Source organism: Corylus avellana, chromosome ca4, assembly GCF_901000735.1.
Source record: "Corylus avellana chromosome ca4, CavTom2PMs-1.0".
Taxonomy (NCBI): domain Eukaryota; kingdom Viridiplantae; phylum Streptophyta; class Magnoliopsida; order Fagales; family Betulaceae; genus Corylus; species Corylus avellana.
In genome coordinates, this window is record NC_081544.1 from 33,248,203 (window position 1) to 33,265,286 (window position 17,084).

The window sequence follows — 17,084 nt, forward strand, 5'->3', positions numbered from 1 at the left end:
CTGTGAATCTTCTTTTTCCTGAGCAACGTAGTACTGTTTTATACAGTAGAAATCATGCACTGCCACTTTACATGAATGATCACTACCACATTTGGCATTTCAGTACTACTTGTGCTCGGCAAGTGATCTCACTAGATCTAGATCATGGTAAATGAGTGATCATTTCGATTTCTTCTATTATAATTTGGAACTGTTTCTTCCCAACAAATGAGGACATTAATTGCACTGGAGTGCTTAATTTTGCTTCTTGTACAACCTTGCTAGCATCATGATGAATATCTTGTTTGCAAGTTGCAAGCCTCTCGAGATGCCGGCTGGATTTATGTGTACAAAGAGTGGTATTAGGGATACCATAATTTTTATCATAAAATTATTTATAAACTGACGTAAGAATTCATAATTGATAAAATAATTAAAAAGTAAGTCAAATTTTTGCTTAATTATTTCATTAATTATGGTCTAACGTTACATCAATTTGTAAATAACTTTATAGTAGAACACTGTTGTAAAATCATTTCACCCAAAAAAAAAGGCCTAAAACCGACAAACGAGCATAAATTATTTCAAAGTTTTGGTAGCGAAGTTCAGTGGCATGAGCAAGTGCTAGAATCCAATGCATGTGCCAAACATTATGAAAACTCCGTATGAAATTTTGGATGCATGAGAGGCAAGGTAAAGCCTATGACTAGGGTGCATGTGACAAATGTAATATATCAACTATGAAGGCTTAATGCTTGTGATAACCCTACAGTGTTTAAGGATGCAAGAGGAGTTATCTCAAAAATGATAATCTGCATATATAAATTAAGGTCAGAAGCAGCATTTCATGGTGGAAGAATGTCTAGCTATCTAGAAGTTGGATCTGGGATAATATTTTCCCATTGAAATAATTAGCCAAAACCAAAAAGTCAAGCTAGCTGCTCATCACTTGTTGGTGCATCTGAAGTACTTAATTCACCACGTAATCATTGCATCATTTTTGCTAATCACTATCATCAACTTATCTTCATCTACATTGTCATAATCAATATGTTATGCCATTGCAATCAACATATATATGATAGATAGATATATAATTAAGCTTGCTTATACTTGCTGTAATGAATGATTATTTTCATTTATTGTAACGAATTAAACTTTATTATGTTTTGGATGACCTCTTCATATCCTCTTGAAGCAATTCATGCACTATATATAATATATGGAATGTTAAACAAGTTCATGAGGGTCTTCGACCGACCCTTAATTAACTTTTAGGGTAAATTCACTCTTTGTCCTTCCAAAGTAATAGTTAATTTGTATTTATACTCATCAATTATGATTCACTGTAACTCGTTCTCATCACCTATATAATTTATTTATAAGTAACACCTTGAGTTCTGTTAGTTGTGACGAAACCGTTATAGTTGTTGCAGAGGCATAGGGTTAATCAGACTTTGCCTCATAATTAATACCCGATTTACATTTATACCCATAGACTATATCACCCGGATCCGGAGCATTTTCAATCCACATTTAACAGTCAAATGTAACTTAAGGTGTTACGTAGAATAAATTAGTAGTAGTTTAAGAATACAAGTTGCAGTAAATCATAATTCATGGGTGTAAATACAAATGAGCTGATAATTTGAGGAGCAACCACTAATTAATATAACTTTTAAGACAACCACAACTTTCAAAACTAAAACGACAAGAGTAAAGTATTGTATGTAATTTAATAATTAATACTTTTCGAATGGTCTACAGAGGAGAGGAAGAACAGTGTTACTAGGAGAAAAAAATGAAGATATTATTGCAGTCATTCTACAGCTGGTTACAATAACCATGCCCCAGAGGAAGTACCTAGTACTATCAATTTTTCCCCCCCTTTGACAAGTTATAGACAGCCTCATTTTATGTTGGAGAAAAGGGTGATCACAGCAGATCCCATCTCTCTCTCTCTCTTTCTCTCTCTTTCTCTCTCTTTACTATACAAGAAGCGCTTAGGGGTTCTTGGGGGTTAGGAGAGAGAAAAAGACAATATAATGGTGGCTTCATGATAATTATGGCATGTGAGAGAGGAGTAATATTGAGTGTGAATTAGCACTCCAACACTTGGGAATTTCATCTCTTCCTTCAACGCCAACAAAAAAAAAAAAAAAAAACTCACAAGCTGCAGCAATCATCATGTCCTCTCGCCTCTTCACTTCATCATTAGTCCCTCACTTTCATCATCATCAGCAGCACCACCTCATCCTTTACTACCCACCCAGCTCACCAAACCCACCATCATCCTGCTCGAAGATCAGACCTAGAAGAAAGAGAAAGAAGAAAAGAGAGGGTTAGAAGATGAAGATGGCCGGTTCACTCAAGAAGAAGAAGCCCTAGTCTGTTTTGAATGAAGGGTCTTCTAGGCTTCGATGCTACTTTCTTCTCTTCTCTCGGGGAATTGAAGCGTTATGGTCCGATTGTTTACAAATCCAGAGTACAATTAATTGTTTAAGAGCTATTATCCTTATGTGGTTTAATTTCTTTTGTTTTTTTCCATCTTATATATTACGCATGTGATGTGAGATTTTCAGGTAGATAATTAATATTGTTTACTATGTTTGAAGCTGTGTTTAATTATGCAAATTTCAGAAAACTGTTTGACGTAGATCTGGATTTCTATATGTATGTATGGTAATAAATGTTGTTCAAGCTGAGATTATGATGAACAGTTTAATTGTGTGATGCATATTTGATTTCTCTGCTACGTAACCAGATCCATCAATTACTCTGCTACTTTCCTTCAGTTAGGGTTCATTATTCTTTTGGGTTTGACTCCTCTAGATCCTATATATATATATATATATATATATATATATGTTGATGATGATGATGATAGCGCCGGCTGTTACTTCTACCCATGTCAGCAAGAACAATGATAATGGTAATTATGATAATATGCATGTGAGTAATTACTCAGATGATCTTCTTGAAACCTCTTCCAGCTCAGCCCCTTGTGTGAGCAGATAGAATTTTTATGATTCTGGTGCATATTTCCACATGTCAAATTTACGTACACATTATTTTTCTGAACATCTGAAATTCTAATTCTATATCCTTAACAGGTTGCACAAGAGAATAATTCGTGGTAATTAAGGTGGTTGGACTTGATCCTTTTTTTTTTTTTGGTTTTGCTATTGCTTTTAGGACACTTTTGAGTTCTGACTGGACGGAATTTGGTTTTCTCGAGGGACATGAAATTAACTATAGTCCTTTCTTTCTTCTTCGTGCATGCTGCTTAATTAATGCACCTCAATCTAGTGATCTATTTTCTCTATCGTCGATCTACAATTAAAATTCATTCTTAAAGTTCCTTAGGGTTGCAGCTTCACAAACAGTACTGTCTGTGGAGTAATTAGTTGCTTCCTGGACTCCAACAATCACCACATCCTTGGAGAAGATGCAATGATTAAGCACCAAGAGAATTTTCCTAATGAATTTAGATGCATTTTTGTTATGTTTACTACAGTTTTGATCTCTGGTTTTAGTCAAATACATATGCAGTACTCGAGGTTCTCACACAAAATATCTACAATGATGCACATTTGTATATACGTGCACGTACATAAAATGTGAGACGATAGAGATTATATATGTACTTAACTGTGCATATACTTGTCAAGCTGTTGTCAGTTCAATGAACATTCCCATGGCAAAATATCAAATATTCCAAACCATATATATATATATATATATATATATATATATGTGTGTGTGTGTGTGTGTGTGTTTCTAAAATTTGTGTTAGAAAGATTGACACCTTAGTAAATCTTCTAGCTAACGAAGTTATAATATAACATGTTAATTATAATACTGTCAAATTCAAAAGTGCTTATGAGTTTGGGCCGAATTTATTATTATTATTTTTTTTAATTAATACTTGTGCTATATCTCTAATATGTGACTTAATCTTTTTTTTATACTGGAATGTTTATACTTAAACAAATTATATTTGAAGATCTTCACCTACATATTCAATTAATGATGAAAGCATTAACCCACTTGGATCAAGCTCTCCCCACATATGCCGATCAGAAAAATTAGCGTACGTGCACACATGTAGAATTTTTGTTTCCTTATAATTGAAACAATTATATTAATTAATTTCTTTAATACTGCACGTCTGCACTCCAAATTGCAAGCTCATGTTCGTGATGCCCCATCTATTATATATTTTTATTTTTAATTTTTGGCCATTTGACTCCCAAATTGGATACTATATAGAACATTAGCATTATCATCGATCTGCCTTACATAATGTTCCTCTATTTTTCTTAACTAGCTTGTATTTTTTTTTTCTTTTGCAACCCCAAGTAATCCTCCATTCTGAATGCATATTGAGCTTGTGAAATTCTCTCTCTCTCTCTCTCTCTCTCTCTCTCTCTCGCCAAGAGGCATCTTGTTGAATTGAATTATGGAGGAGGGAGCTTATCAAATTCGAACTAAACTTTCCTCATTAGAACATGCACGAAAAAAGGGCGTTTTGTACAAGGTTTTCTTCATAGGGCTGAAATTGTTTTTGTATAACATATACATCTTTATGATTCCCGACGAGCACAGTAGTATAGTTGTGTCTATATGTTGAATACAACAGAGGACCACATTAATAAGGTTGTACTACGTGTCTCGTATCATGATATCAACAAAGAGCGACAATGGAAAATTATATCCCTTCTATATTCTGGCTGTCAGTAAATGATGAAGAAAACAATCACCAAACTTGGGAGTACTGACAGGGGAAAACAACTAGAATGGCCTGCTTCGTTTTTTTCCCTATATAAATAAGGGAAAAGGAGGGGAGATGCTTGTCCCCTCTATTAACTCTTCCACACTCAGAAGATTTTTTTTTTTTTTTTTTTGAAAATACTAATAGCCCCTTTTTCCGAAAAAAATGTTTCCAACTTCCACACTTATTGTAGATCAAACGTTAGAGCATCAATATATTTATTAAATTATTATTTATCCAAAAAGTTTAAGTTCAATAAGAAGTGATGTATTTAATTATTATTTCGAACACTCCATCTCACGTGTGTGCTCAAACTCTCTCTTAATAGATGAAGCTCAGTACGTAAAATATTTAATTAAAATGAGAAATTAATGATAGAAATAATATTTAAACTATCTGATACCATATTAAATTATTAATTATCTAAAAAGTTTAAGTTGATAAAAATAGATTAATTTAACAACATTTAATTTATATTCTAACAACATCCAATTCTTCAAAATGTTTTTTTTTTCTTCAAATCATAGCTAATCGCATCCTAAAATGCATTTGCGTCCGGTTCTTTATCATTTTTCATTTTTGATAAAATGTTGCAGTAGTTCTTCATATATATATATATATATATAGAGAGAGAGAGAGAGAGAGAGAGAGGAAAAACCACTATAGCATTCTTCGGTGGAATTTAATGGATATTTGAATGAGAATGAACATTCTTTTAAAAAATGAGAAAAAGTGGAATGTAGATTCTAGAGTGTTTGAAGAATAAGAATGGATATTTTAATTCAATGGAGAATGGGAAGAGAGAATGTGATTTGGAGTGCTTTTCAAAAGTAAGTCCTTAAAATATAAAAAGTCGAATTTTTCTTCAAAATTTGAAAAATAAATAAATAAAAGTGGATGCTAATATTCTTAGACCTCCTTTCTTTTTACAAAGAAAAGAAATACCATTAAACTACAACGTAATGGATTCTTCCATTCTAAAATTTGTCTTGCCCGAAAAACGTTTTGTTTTGTTTTTTATTCTTCTTCTTTTACTGGGTTTGTCTACCCCAGAAGTCCAATGGGCATTACAAATGTCATTTACGGTGTTGAAGTGCACAGAATCTGGCCGAGCCCAGCCCATGGCTGCCCCTGATTTCTGGCTTTTCAACCTTTATGTTGCTTCAGGTAGTCTAAAGCCCATTTCTATGATTTTGAGATAGTTTTTTTTTTTTTTATTCTGCACAAAAACCGCCTTGATCCTGCTGCCTCCGCCACTTCTATTAACGTTCTCCGCCCCGTGAGTGCATATTCACTCAGGTGCACGTGTCGCAGTCTCCGTCATTCTATTTTTTCTTATCCAATTAAGAAAAATTAAGAGATGAGACTTATAAAGGAGAATCATTGCCACTTTTAATGCAAATAAATAAGAGAGAAAAAAGAAAAAAAGAAAAAAGGAAAATGTTTATAAACACAAAGCGAGAAGTGTCCAATTAGTAATGTGTACAACAAAGTTGGCATTATGAGATAATATGCTGATTAGTGGTAAAGAATTAGTCTTGAAATATTGAATAATATTTGAAAGAAAAAGGTCGAGAAGTTTAGTGAAAAAACTAATATGATACAAAAGGGAAAACATGAAATAGTTTAGTTTTTTGGAATTATAAAAATCATATGTATTTTGTAATTGAATAATAAATGAGTCTATTTAATTGTTTTTCCCGCATCACAATCCTACGATATAAAAGTAGAGAGCTGCTAAAATGAGCATTTTCCATAAAAAGTATATTTGACTTGCCTTGAAAAAATGAACTGCGGGGCTGTCAACTAATCCAACGTCCCTTATTCAATCTGATCAGGTCCATCCAGACAATCTAGATGAAGTCCGCACTTTGATATTCCGCAGCAACAGTGCGGCCCTCGAGTCCTCCCTGTTCTCTTTTCTGCCCAAAACCAAAACCATAACCAGATTCTCGCTTTCTAACCGTGTTTGCGAGTCAGCATATTCTTTGCTCTCAAAATTATTTCCATTTTCTCGGAAAAAGAAAAAAAGAGGGCAATCTTTCGATTCCAGCGAGCTAGTGTTTGCAGTGAGATTAGGGTTTTTGTCGTTTGCTCAAAGGCAGGGATGCTTCGTGTACTATTTCATTGCATGTGTTGTTGGAGCCAGATTAGTTAATTGATTATCTAGGGTTTCGGTTTTGCAATATGGCCGAAGCTTCGGGACGAGTCACCATTACTCTCGGGCGTAGTGGCCAGGTATCTAGGGTTTTTTTTTTTTTTTTTTCAGTTTAATTTTATTAACACCAAAAGTTGTTTTTCTTTAATTTGTTGTTTGAAGTTTTACTTGAATATTTTTGTTATTTTGTGTTTCGAAATTTTAGTTGAATGGAGAAATTCTTGCTTCTGTCTGTTTGGTTTCGGAGAAAATGAAGAAAAAAAGTGACCTATATATCTTTATTTTCGTTTTTTATTTTTTATTTTCAAATCTATTGGGAAACAAAAGCAACGTAAAGCAGAGGAAATTACTTGTACTTTCACTAACTGTACCCATCGTTATACAGGTAGTAAAGAGGTCTGGTCAAGTATCAGATGCTGATTCTCGGCCTGTGGCTGGGACTAAGCGGTCCGTAAGAGATAGATTAGGAAGTAATGTAGATAGTTCAGTGTTACATGGCAACAAACTCGACAACAAACGGTGCGTCTTGCTTTCCTTTTTATCTTTCTGTTGTGGTGACCCTCTTTTCTGCTAATTTTCTGTTTCCTCTTGGATTATTGTACTGTTTGGAACTTTCAGCAAGCACACAATTCGTTTGGGCACTTATGCATTGTATCACTGCATCACTATAATCGTGTCTTTGATGTATAAGCTTTGTGTGCAAATGGTGTTTTCAACCTTCTTCGCAAAATTAAATTTCTTGGATAAGAGCTTATGTCTATTAATTTCCATTTGCAGACAAAGAGGAGATATTAGGATGCTGGATTTGAGTGCTAATGGTTTAAATGGTAGTAAGTTTACTTTGAAGCAATCTCATTGCATTTCTGTTGTTCTGTACTAGTTTTCCAATTACTAATGTCCCTTCCATTAAAAAAAAAAAAAAAAGATGTGCACATTGGTAGAGATGACCTCCGATTTAAACTCATGCAAAAAAATGCATCTAGACGAGCTCAGAGCGATGGTGATCAGAAGCGTGTTGACCTACGTGAGAAGTTGTCAAAGTCTGTTCGGCCCCCAGTAACTAATGTTGATTCAAGGCATAGCCTGCTGGAACCGAAGGACACAGGTTTCTTGGGCCGAATTCCTTCTACAAGAAGTGTGGATGATTTGCCTGTGATGAGCTCAATGAGAGGTTCTTATTCTACGTGGACTTTGGATCATTTGAGACGAAGATCACCTGATAGAGCTCGAGGTATAGGTACTTCTAGGGGTCTCTCCCCACCCAGGAACATGGAAGAACTACAAAGAAGGCCATTGAACAGGACACATGATGATGTAAGATCGGTTCCATATATGAGAAAAGATGTTTTTGATACTTCAGGACCTATGAGTACTGCAACTTTTGTGGCCAAACATGCACCTCCCGCACCTGCCAAGCCACTGCCCCCTCTTGGACAACTACCTCCACCAACTGGAATTGTACAAAAAATTCCATACGCGGTACTGCTACTTATTTTAGCTGCTTCTGGATCATGGAGTGTTATGTGTCTGATCTTTAGCAACTTTCATGCATGTTCTGAACGTTGTTATTGGTGGGTTATTATGTAGGGTGATGAGCAGCAAACTGTTGATGGCTTGTTACAGTCACTGGGATTGGGAAAGTATGCTATTCTCTTCAAGGCTGAGGAAGTATGTTATTTGATCTTTGTTCACTTAATTTGTTAAATATCTCAAATCCTTTTAATGTCCTGAATCATGGATAAGAACTCTTTAAAATTTTGTAAGATCTATGGTGTTACCTATGAAAAAGAAAAGGATTTGGTTGTTGCACTAGATGTCCATGTAAATATCACGCCTTAGTTTGTACTCTCCAGCTAGCAAATTATACTGAATGTTTTAAATATTGTTAGATATTGTGAAGTGATTGCGCATTGTGTTTGTCTACAGTATTTATTATGGTATATTTTTTTTTTTTTTAATTAATTTCCATCAATGGGTTTCCAACAGTATGCAGGATTTTGTCTATTCTCTGTATGTTTTTGAGTGCCTCCAGCATCTAATAAATCCTTGATTTTCAAAGCCTGACATTATTGGTGGACTAGAATAACGGATTCAATAACCCAAGGCTTTCTTTATGTTGACTTGGCCTCTACAGGCACTTATCCAACTATTGTGTATATTATCTCAAATTGTATAATCAGTAATTCTGTTCTTTTTGAATAAAAGGTTAGATGGTTTAGGTTTGGTTCGCAGCTAGTCAATTCTAAATGCTTGTACTCATATTAATTTGTTTATCCTGATTATGGTGTTTGGTTTCAGTCGCATGTTACTTAAATCCCCCAGCTACACACCCATATGCATAATTCCAAATGGAGTAACAGAGTTACTATAGTGGTCACTAAAAGAATTGAATCTTTTATACTACAAAATGTAATCAAAGCTAAAGGTATGCGTTATTTTTTCACATTTCATTTGCTAAAAACGTAAATTGCAGCTAAGTTAGGGGGAACAAATCTAGCAGACATACTCTTTCCTGTTTGTCTATTATAGAGAAACTGTTCAATTGTAGATTGCTGTGATGAGGTAATTGAGACACGGACTTTCTTTTAACAATCTTATGTTGATGTTTATTTTTTCAAAATAAAACTGTAAAGTCACACAATTGTATCAAATTGTTTTGAGACGCATCCAGTATGCATCACTGTTGCATGGAAATGCTTCTGAATGAGATGAAAGGTTATTTACCTAGACCTCTGAAATGTATATCTGCATCTCTAAGTTTTTTTATATGCTGTATATTAATCTGTCTATGGAGATGAGATTAATGGTTCTTTGACTTATGAGTACTGTAGCCTGCAACCATAGTTTGATCTGAAATTGGTAATTTCTATTGGATTTGGAAATGAGTAATTAGAACTTTAAATGTTTTTTGGGTTCTAAAATATTATGATTTGAACAAGATAGTTGTTTACTAGCTTCTTTTTTATTCATCTGATACTGATACTGATAAAGTTGACTTCATAATATTCAGGTGGATATGGCTGCATTGAAGCAGATGGGAGAAAATGACTTGAAAGAACTGGGGATCCCTATGGTACTTTTCTTTTCTTTCTTTGCTTTTTGATAATTATTTAACTTAGGGAAACTACACTTACCCGCCCCAAAAATTGCAACGTTCCCAAACTTTGACCCCCCAAAGCTACTAGCCCCTCAGTTAGGTTTTTGGTTAAATCAGACGGAAAATAGACACGTGACCTGAAAATGACAATAATACCCCTGCATTAGATTAAAAAAGAAAACGTCGTGGAGACCCACGGCCAGCCATGGGTCTCCTTGAAAGTGGAGACCCAACCATGGTTCTCCATGGAGGAGACAAGACCCACAGTGGCTGGCTGTGGGTTGGTAACTACAGAGAATTATTTTTTATTTTTTATTTAAGGGTATATTTGTATATTTATGCATTTCACTTCGGGTATAATGGACATTTCAAGCATTTGTCACCCAAATTAACAGAAAATCCTAATGGTGGGGGACTAAGTGAAAGGGGTTAGTAGTTTGGGTGACTTTTTAAAGTTTGAGGGACAATGCAATTTGGCTGTCAGTTTGAGGGGGGTAATTGTAGTTTCCACTTTAACTTATGTTTCATATGTATGTAGTTAAACATCAACCTGTAATTCTCTGCTTTGCAGATATTCAGATTTTTAGTGAAGCTTAAATTCAGTAGAATATTTAGAAGCATGTTTAAATTATCCAATAGTTATCTGAATTTATATACAATGTTTTGGAAATTACTTATAAGAAAAAAAATTCTGGAGGTCAACTTGAGAACCTGCCAGTTTAATATTTTGGATCATATGTGGATGCTACCTTATTTCTTTGGGGATCACTCCATTCATGGACAATTTCTGTAGGAATTTGTAACCTGACCAAATTATATTCATTTTCATCTCAAGTCCACATTGAATGTGGTGCCATGTTTCTTTTTCCCTCATTTGGAATAAAAAAAGAAGAAGAAGAAGCAATCAGAAAGCTGCTTTTGTTCTAATAAGTGCACTAAGAACATAAAGTTTGAGGTAATATGTATGGCATTATGATGGCAAATGTCAATAGTCACCGTGCACTGAGAAACAAGAGAAATCTCCAAATTTTTATATAATTTAAATCAAAAGCAGAGAAATTGGCTGATTTGTTGTTTTGAGGCATTATCCCGGTAAAGCTGAGTGTACTACCAGTCTGCAACCCATGCTAGAGATGGCCCATTGTCCAGCAATGATTATGTCTTAAAATGAAAACTTAGATTTAGATGCCAAAGAAGTCAATTGTATCACAAGAACATTGATGAGCCAGATGTTCTTGTTCCGTATTAAAATGATTATACAATATGATTTTTTTTCTCTTTCTGTATTTTTTCCTTTTTCTTTTTTTTTTTTCTCGTCGTCTTTTTCTAAATGCTATGTGAAGAAGATGCTCTGATCTCTTCTTTGTCGATGAGCTCCTTATGAGATTCTTTTTAAGTCTGTTATGGATGTCTTTGTGTGTAGATCAACTTTTGAAACAGTTTTGTGAACATTAAAAAAGATTCTGAAACATAAAAAATTTATTGAACCGGAGTCTACCAATACAAGACCTAGTTGTGTAGTTCTCTATCAACCATACTCGTGGAAAGTTTGCATGTAAGTTGTGATTTAGATAAAATTTGCAAGTTGCTTCTCTGTGTGCTGGTCGTTCTTTGTTAGCCTTGTTCAATTCTTTGCTTTGCATGCGGTTTTCATAGTTTCTCGGGGAAGTTGTAGCCTGTTAAAGTGGAAGAAGTATACAAGTAGCTACTAGCTGCCTGACTATGGATACTCCTCTCGCCATGCTTGTGTGTCATAAATATGTTGTTTCCTTAGTCATAGCCATCATCACATTCTGTGTTTCTTATAAACGTTGTTTGAATTGCAGGGGCCTAGAAAAAAGATAATTCTTGCTCTTATGCCTCGATCAAAGCGGCAACCATGATGGTTACACTTTTGAAGCAAGATTAGTTGGATTCCTCTGTTTTTGTGATGGGAGGAACTATCAGAAATATTTTTCATGTAATGAATATTGTGCAACTCAAATTGGGTTTGAAAGCGGTCCATGAATCAGTTCTCACATTTTTGGCACTCATAGAACAGTGTTAATTAGTATTAATAGATCTTGGTGAGAAAATTTGGGATATAGTTTTATTTTTATTTTTTCCCATTCCTAATTGCCACTCCGCTGTCGTGTGATTCAATTGATTAGACATTTTCGTGCTTGGGTCGTGAATCGTGATCATTGCAAATTCCCACATGAATTGCAGGAGAGGCTGTTCAAGTACTATATCGTTTGTGGTATCGTCAGAGATCCGGCGCCTCTAGGTATGCTTGCCTCTTAGCTGGCTAACGCCTGCCAAAGGAGTGAAGTCTTTTCCCAACACATTTACATTTTCCTTTGAAGAAAGGTGAGTAAGCGGTAAGCCTCCTCCCCGGGGCCTATTAATTTTTTTTTTGTATGTCCGCACAAGGGAAAGATGAGGGGGATTCGAATTAGTGACTTTTAATTTATAAGGAGGAGTTCCTAGCCAATTGAGCTGCCACTTAGTAACTAAACAATTTATGAGTTTTTTTAAGAGTAATGTCATATACTATTTTACCATACTGGGGTATCATTGTTAATCTATTATTATTAAAAGAAAATAAAAATAAAAATAATAGTGTGTTGGCAGTTTCATTTCAACATAATGGGATAGTAGTGTAGAATATTCAAGGGTTAACTCGAATTGTCACAATAGCATTGTAGGCTATTGTAGGATAGTTGTTAGAAAATAAGATAATTTGTTGTCCAATGTCTTCCTAGCTTGTAAAGAACTTTATCAATTGTTTATAATAGGAGAGCGAATGAAGAGGGGTGTGAATGGAATTTGGAACGAGGCTCAGCAGCCCACAAGGAAAATCTGGAAAATTATAAGAAAGGAGAACGGGAAAAGCTAGCCATTGGCTAATTGAGTTTGTTGCGGTGATTATAGTTCTACGGATGCTACGCTTCCTGTCTCCAAACATTGAATGTGGGGTTCAAGTGTTTGTTAAGTTACAAATTAGATAGAATCATTCATTTGCTTCTAAAAGGGTTTTGTCTTCTATTATTAATTAATATATGGCTCTATGGTGCTTTTTGTGATGGTGTTATTTTCGTGTAATGCAATTCTTCGTTGTTTATTGTTGACAATCAACCATAAACAAAGAATCAAAAAAGGGAAATCACCCCCTTCTATTAAGTCCTGCCTGTCGTGTGCTCATATATTTTTTTGGTAAGTACATAAGGACGAAACTACAAACTACAACAAAAAAATTTCTAAACCACCATAATAGAACATTAAAAAGAAGAAATACATTAAATGAATGATGTGACCCTATAATTTTTTGGCCCGAAGACCAAGAAAATAGACCACCAATAATAAAGGTGGTATGAGATGGTTTGCCAAAAAAGACAACCAAAAGATCCAACAAGGAGCACAAAACTGGTAACACTCCACAAACCTCCCCCAAAACCCCATAGAGCAAACAACAACAAACCGTGCTAGAGATTCCCATGGGATTTTCCTTGGAGAATCATTGTCGCCCACTTTTTTTTTTTTCTTAAGAGAAAAGAGAAGAAAAAGATGAAGGAATCTTTGTCGCCTTGATGTCTCAAAACGTCGCCTGTACGATGACATGGAAGATAAGTTTTGGCAGACTTAGCTTACACTTGGATCAAGTATAGACTCACCTACTCTACATAAAGATTCTTGCAAGCTGCAAAGGCGCTACTAGTTCATATACGATGGCTTAACACACTTTATCCTCTTCTCTTTGTTGATACCGTAATTAAAGCTTTAACCAACAACTTTCCTTGATGCTGCCCAAACTAGGGTTAGCAAGCAATCAACAATCGGCGCGGGACGAAATTATAAATTTAACTTTAAAGGAATCAAATTGTAGTTAATATATATATAGGGGCCAAAGTAAAAAAAAAAAAAAAAAAAACACTTTATTTATTTTATGTTTTTAAAACAAATTTAAAGGCTTAAAAACCTTTTTTAAAAAAAATTTTATTTTGAAGGGGGTTGACCCCTCTCGTCCCGTCCTGCCTACTTTAGGAGTAAAGCAGTAGTACAAGTGGGGATGAAAAGACGGTTAGCGGTTAGTGGCTAAAACCGCTAACCGCTAAGCAATTAACCGCCCAGTTAGCGGTTAGCAGATAAATGACCTTCTTGCTTTCAACAAAGCTTGCAAACAAATTGATCAAGCTTTTTAGCAAAAAAACCAGAGACCCAAAAAAAACCAATCTTTTAAAGCTTTTTCAATAGATTAATCAGCAAAAAAAAAATCGTGCTTGAGAAATGGAACGAGGTATCTCACTATCTCGAATTCATGCTATAGTTCGAGGAAGAGTGGCGATGAGGCTGCGTCAGCGTGAAATCAAAAGAGAAATGCTCGAGTTCAAGGGAGAGTGGAGATGAAGGCTGCGTCGGCATGAAACTGAAAGAGAAGGAGGCATCTCAATGAGAAGAAGGAGGCTGCGTCGAAGAGAAAGAATAAGTTTTCCTAATAATATGACCTAAGATGACTGAAACGACGTTGTTTCAAGTTAATATATAATAATAATAATAATAATAATAATAATATTATATATTATATTTATAATAAAAAAATATATATTATATTTTAAACAAGCGGTTAGCGGTTAGTGGTTAGTATGGTTAGCGGTTATAAGGCGGTTAATAAAAACCGTCTTTTCACCCCTAAGTACAATAATTGCAGCACAATTTACATTAAAGTGATTAATATAAAGTTAGATAACTACTTATTTTAAAAACTTAAACTAATAAAACAATATTAATTTAATTATTTAATTAATACTTTAATACAATCTACTATTGCAATCTCTAATCACCGAATACCTTGTAAAATTATAGTCGACAAGCTTGGGCAAGGCTCCCCGTTGAAGAAGGAATTTTCTTCACAAATATGAGCTACCATTGGTATCTGCAAAGTGAGCTTAGTATTTTATTCTCTGAGGCAGTATGAATTTGGTTTGGTCAATCTTGTACTACAAATTTGTCCTTGTCATATTGGATTTTTTCATTATTTTTTTTCCTCTCTCTCTCTCTCTCTCTCTCTATATATATATATATATATTCGGTTGGTGTTTTCCTTATGTTAATTGCTTTCAAATTTTCGTAAGTATATGATGGTTGACGGGTGGCATGTATTGTATATATTGTTCCACTAGCAATATGAATTTTTAAAGTGCCTTCCGCACTCACCACCGTGACAGGATTGGATTGGGCATCATATAGGATTAATCTATTATCTCCCTACTCACTCTTTTTCATCTTCTTTTTTTTTTTTCCTCGATAAAACAATGTCTATTAGTCAGCATTGAGAACATGAGGTGGTAAACTTTGTCACGTAAACTACTCATTATTTCAAATGCTAAAGTGAATGGCACATAAATTTCTTTGATTTATTTATTTTTTAACAAAAAAATATATGTAAAGTATAAAATAATGGAGAATTCAGAATAGTAGAAGTAAATTAAAAAAAAAAGATAGAATTTTGTGGTGATTCGGTGTTTGATATTTAGGAAAAAGCCCAAAAAGCTAGATTAAACTTTTATTAACTTGATTAATTTACAATAAAAATGTCTCGTAAGTATGATAAATGAAGAAGATACAAATAAGGTAATTAAATTTTTAGGATTTGATACAATCATTGATCCTGATGCTCAAGGAGGTACAAAGCGGGAAAGAGGGAAGAAGTGGCCCATCTGGTGCACCGGAGTAGGCACTACGGCTGACTTTTCCTAACATTTCAAGACGAAAACTTTATGTTAAGAGAAGTGGATATATATATCTTTAGTGATTGCTTGCGGCAATTCTTCAATTAAGGGCATGATGCTGTCATGCTGATTAAGATGACATATTTGACTACCAAATATCGTCTAAACCAAGATCTGTCACCATATTAATTTCTATCTTATAGTTATTTTATAATATTAACGTAATAGTTCTAACCAACCCATAAGAACCGCTTTCGCTTCACCAATCGAGGGCTCGAGTTGGCCAATTTTTTCTATAGCAGTGGCCTGAGAAAAAGAGTAATGAATTATCATATCAAAATTTATTTTAACAAAACTAATGAGTGGAGAGATGGATTGCTCTTGGGTAGCTTTTTGAGGATTGAGTGAGTTCCAGGCATTCAAATACTCTCTATATATCATTTTTCTTTCTTAGAGCATTCACATTCGGTTCAAGTCATAGTGTTAAAATCACTCTCCATCCGGCTCAGCAAACTAGCCAAGAGTTAGCTATAATGCTCAACAACTCAACAATCTATAATTTTATTAATAAAAAAAATCATTTCATCATCTCTCATCTCTCTCGTAAAATTACATAAAAAAATAATAAATAGTAAATTTTAATTAAATTATTAAAAGTTGATAGTTAAAATACTGAGTCAGATGTAGGTACTTTTGAAAAAATTGATTGCTAAAATATATATATATATATTAGCTAAATTTTTGCTGAGCCGAATGTAAATGCTCTTAAGGCCACCACCTAACTAGAGAGCGTTAAGAAGGGAATGCTCATAGATGTTTTTTTTTTTAAGTCAAATTAAATTTAAAGCATAACTGCAAAACCAAAAGGAAAGAGTGACATATAATATATATATATATTTTGTTCGTGACCTTACAATATATTAGTTTGTAGATTTGCATGCAGTTTTTCGGCCTCTGGAAGTCCAGGAGGGGGGGGGGAGGGGCTATGAGAGAGCTCCGACGAGGCCTACTTACTCCGGCAAGAATTTTCCTCGAAGTCTCTTATATGGGCCTTCTGCTCAGGCAAGAATCTCTCTTTCCGGTCTCCTATAATTTTTCCTAAAGAGAATCCTCATCTACTGATACAGGACACGAGTATGCACCTAACTGTTACTGTAGCGTAGAATAATTTAAAAAAAGAAAGAGAAAAACAGTAATCCACAGCATGCCTTCCTGGCTCCTGCGCGCGATAGGTGCGCCATAAAGAAGACCCATGCCTTCACTCATTTGTTTCGTTCAACTTTTGTAGTTATGGATAGGGGTGTCAAAAAAAACCGGGAAACCGGAACCGGGACCGGAAAACCGGGAAACCGGGAAACCGGAAACCGG

General features: G+C 34.6%; 1 protein-coding gene across 2 annotated transcripts; it reads left to right on the forward strand.

Annotated features, from left to right (window-relative positions):
• Positions 1–6,549: 6,549 nt before the first annotated feature.
• On the forward strand, positions 6,550–12,094 carry LOC132179031 (uncharacterized). 2 transcript variants are annotated; one of them, XM_059591647.1, is made up of 7 exons: positions 6,550–6,991; positions 7,297–7,430; positions 7,689–7,741; positions 7,837–8,390; positions 8,499–8,579; positions 9,922–9,984; positions 11,835–12,094. In XM_059591647.1, the coding sequence occupies exons 1-7, from the start codon at positions 6,941–6,943 to the stop codon at positions 11,889–11,891; spliced, it is 993 nt and encodes a 330-aa protein (XP_059447630.1). In that variant the 5' UTR covers positions 6,550–6,940; the 3' UTR covers positions 11,892–12,094. The 2 variants fall into 2 exon arrangements, with proteins under 2 accessions (XP_059447630.1, XP_059447631.1); XM_059591648.1 differs by having other exon boundaries at positions 6,552–6,991; positions 7,689–7,738.
• Positions 12,095–17,084: the final 4,990 nt, after the last annotated feature.

Bases quoted from the DNA above. Each gene is read 5' to 3' on its own strand.
- LOC132179031 (XM_059591647.1), top strand. From the start codon at position 6,941: ATGGCCGAAGCTTCGGGACGAGTCACCATTACTCTCGGGCGTAGTGGC. The intron at 7,742-7,836 runs GTAAGTTTACTT...AAAAAAAAAAAG, and splicing joins TGCTAATGGTTTAAATGGTA to ATGTGCACATTGGTAGAGAT. The intron at 9,985-11,834 runs GTACTTTTCTTT...TTTGAATTGCAG, and splicing joins AAGAACTGGGGATCCCTATG to GGGCCTAGAAAAAAGATAAT.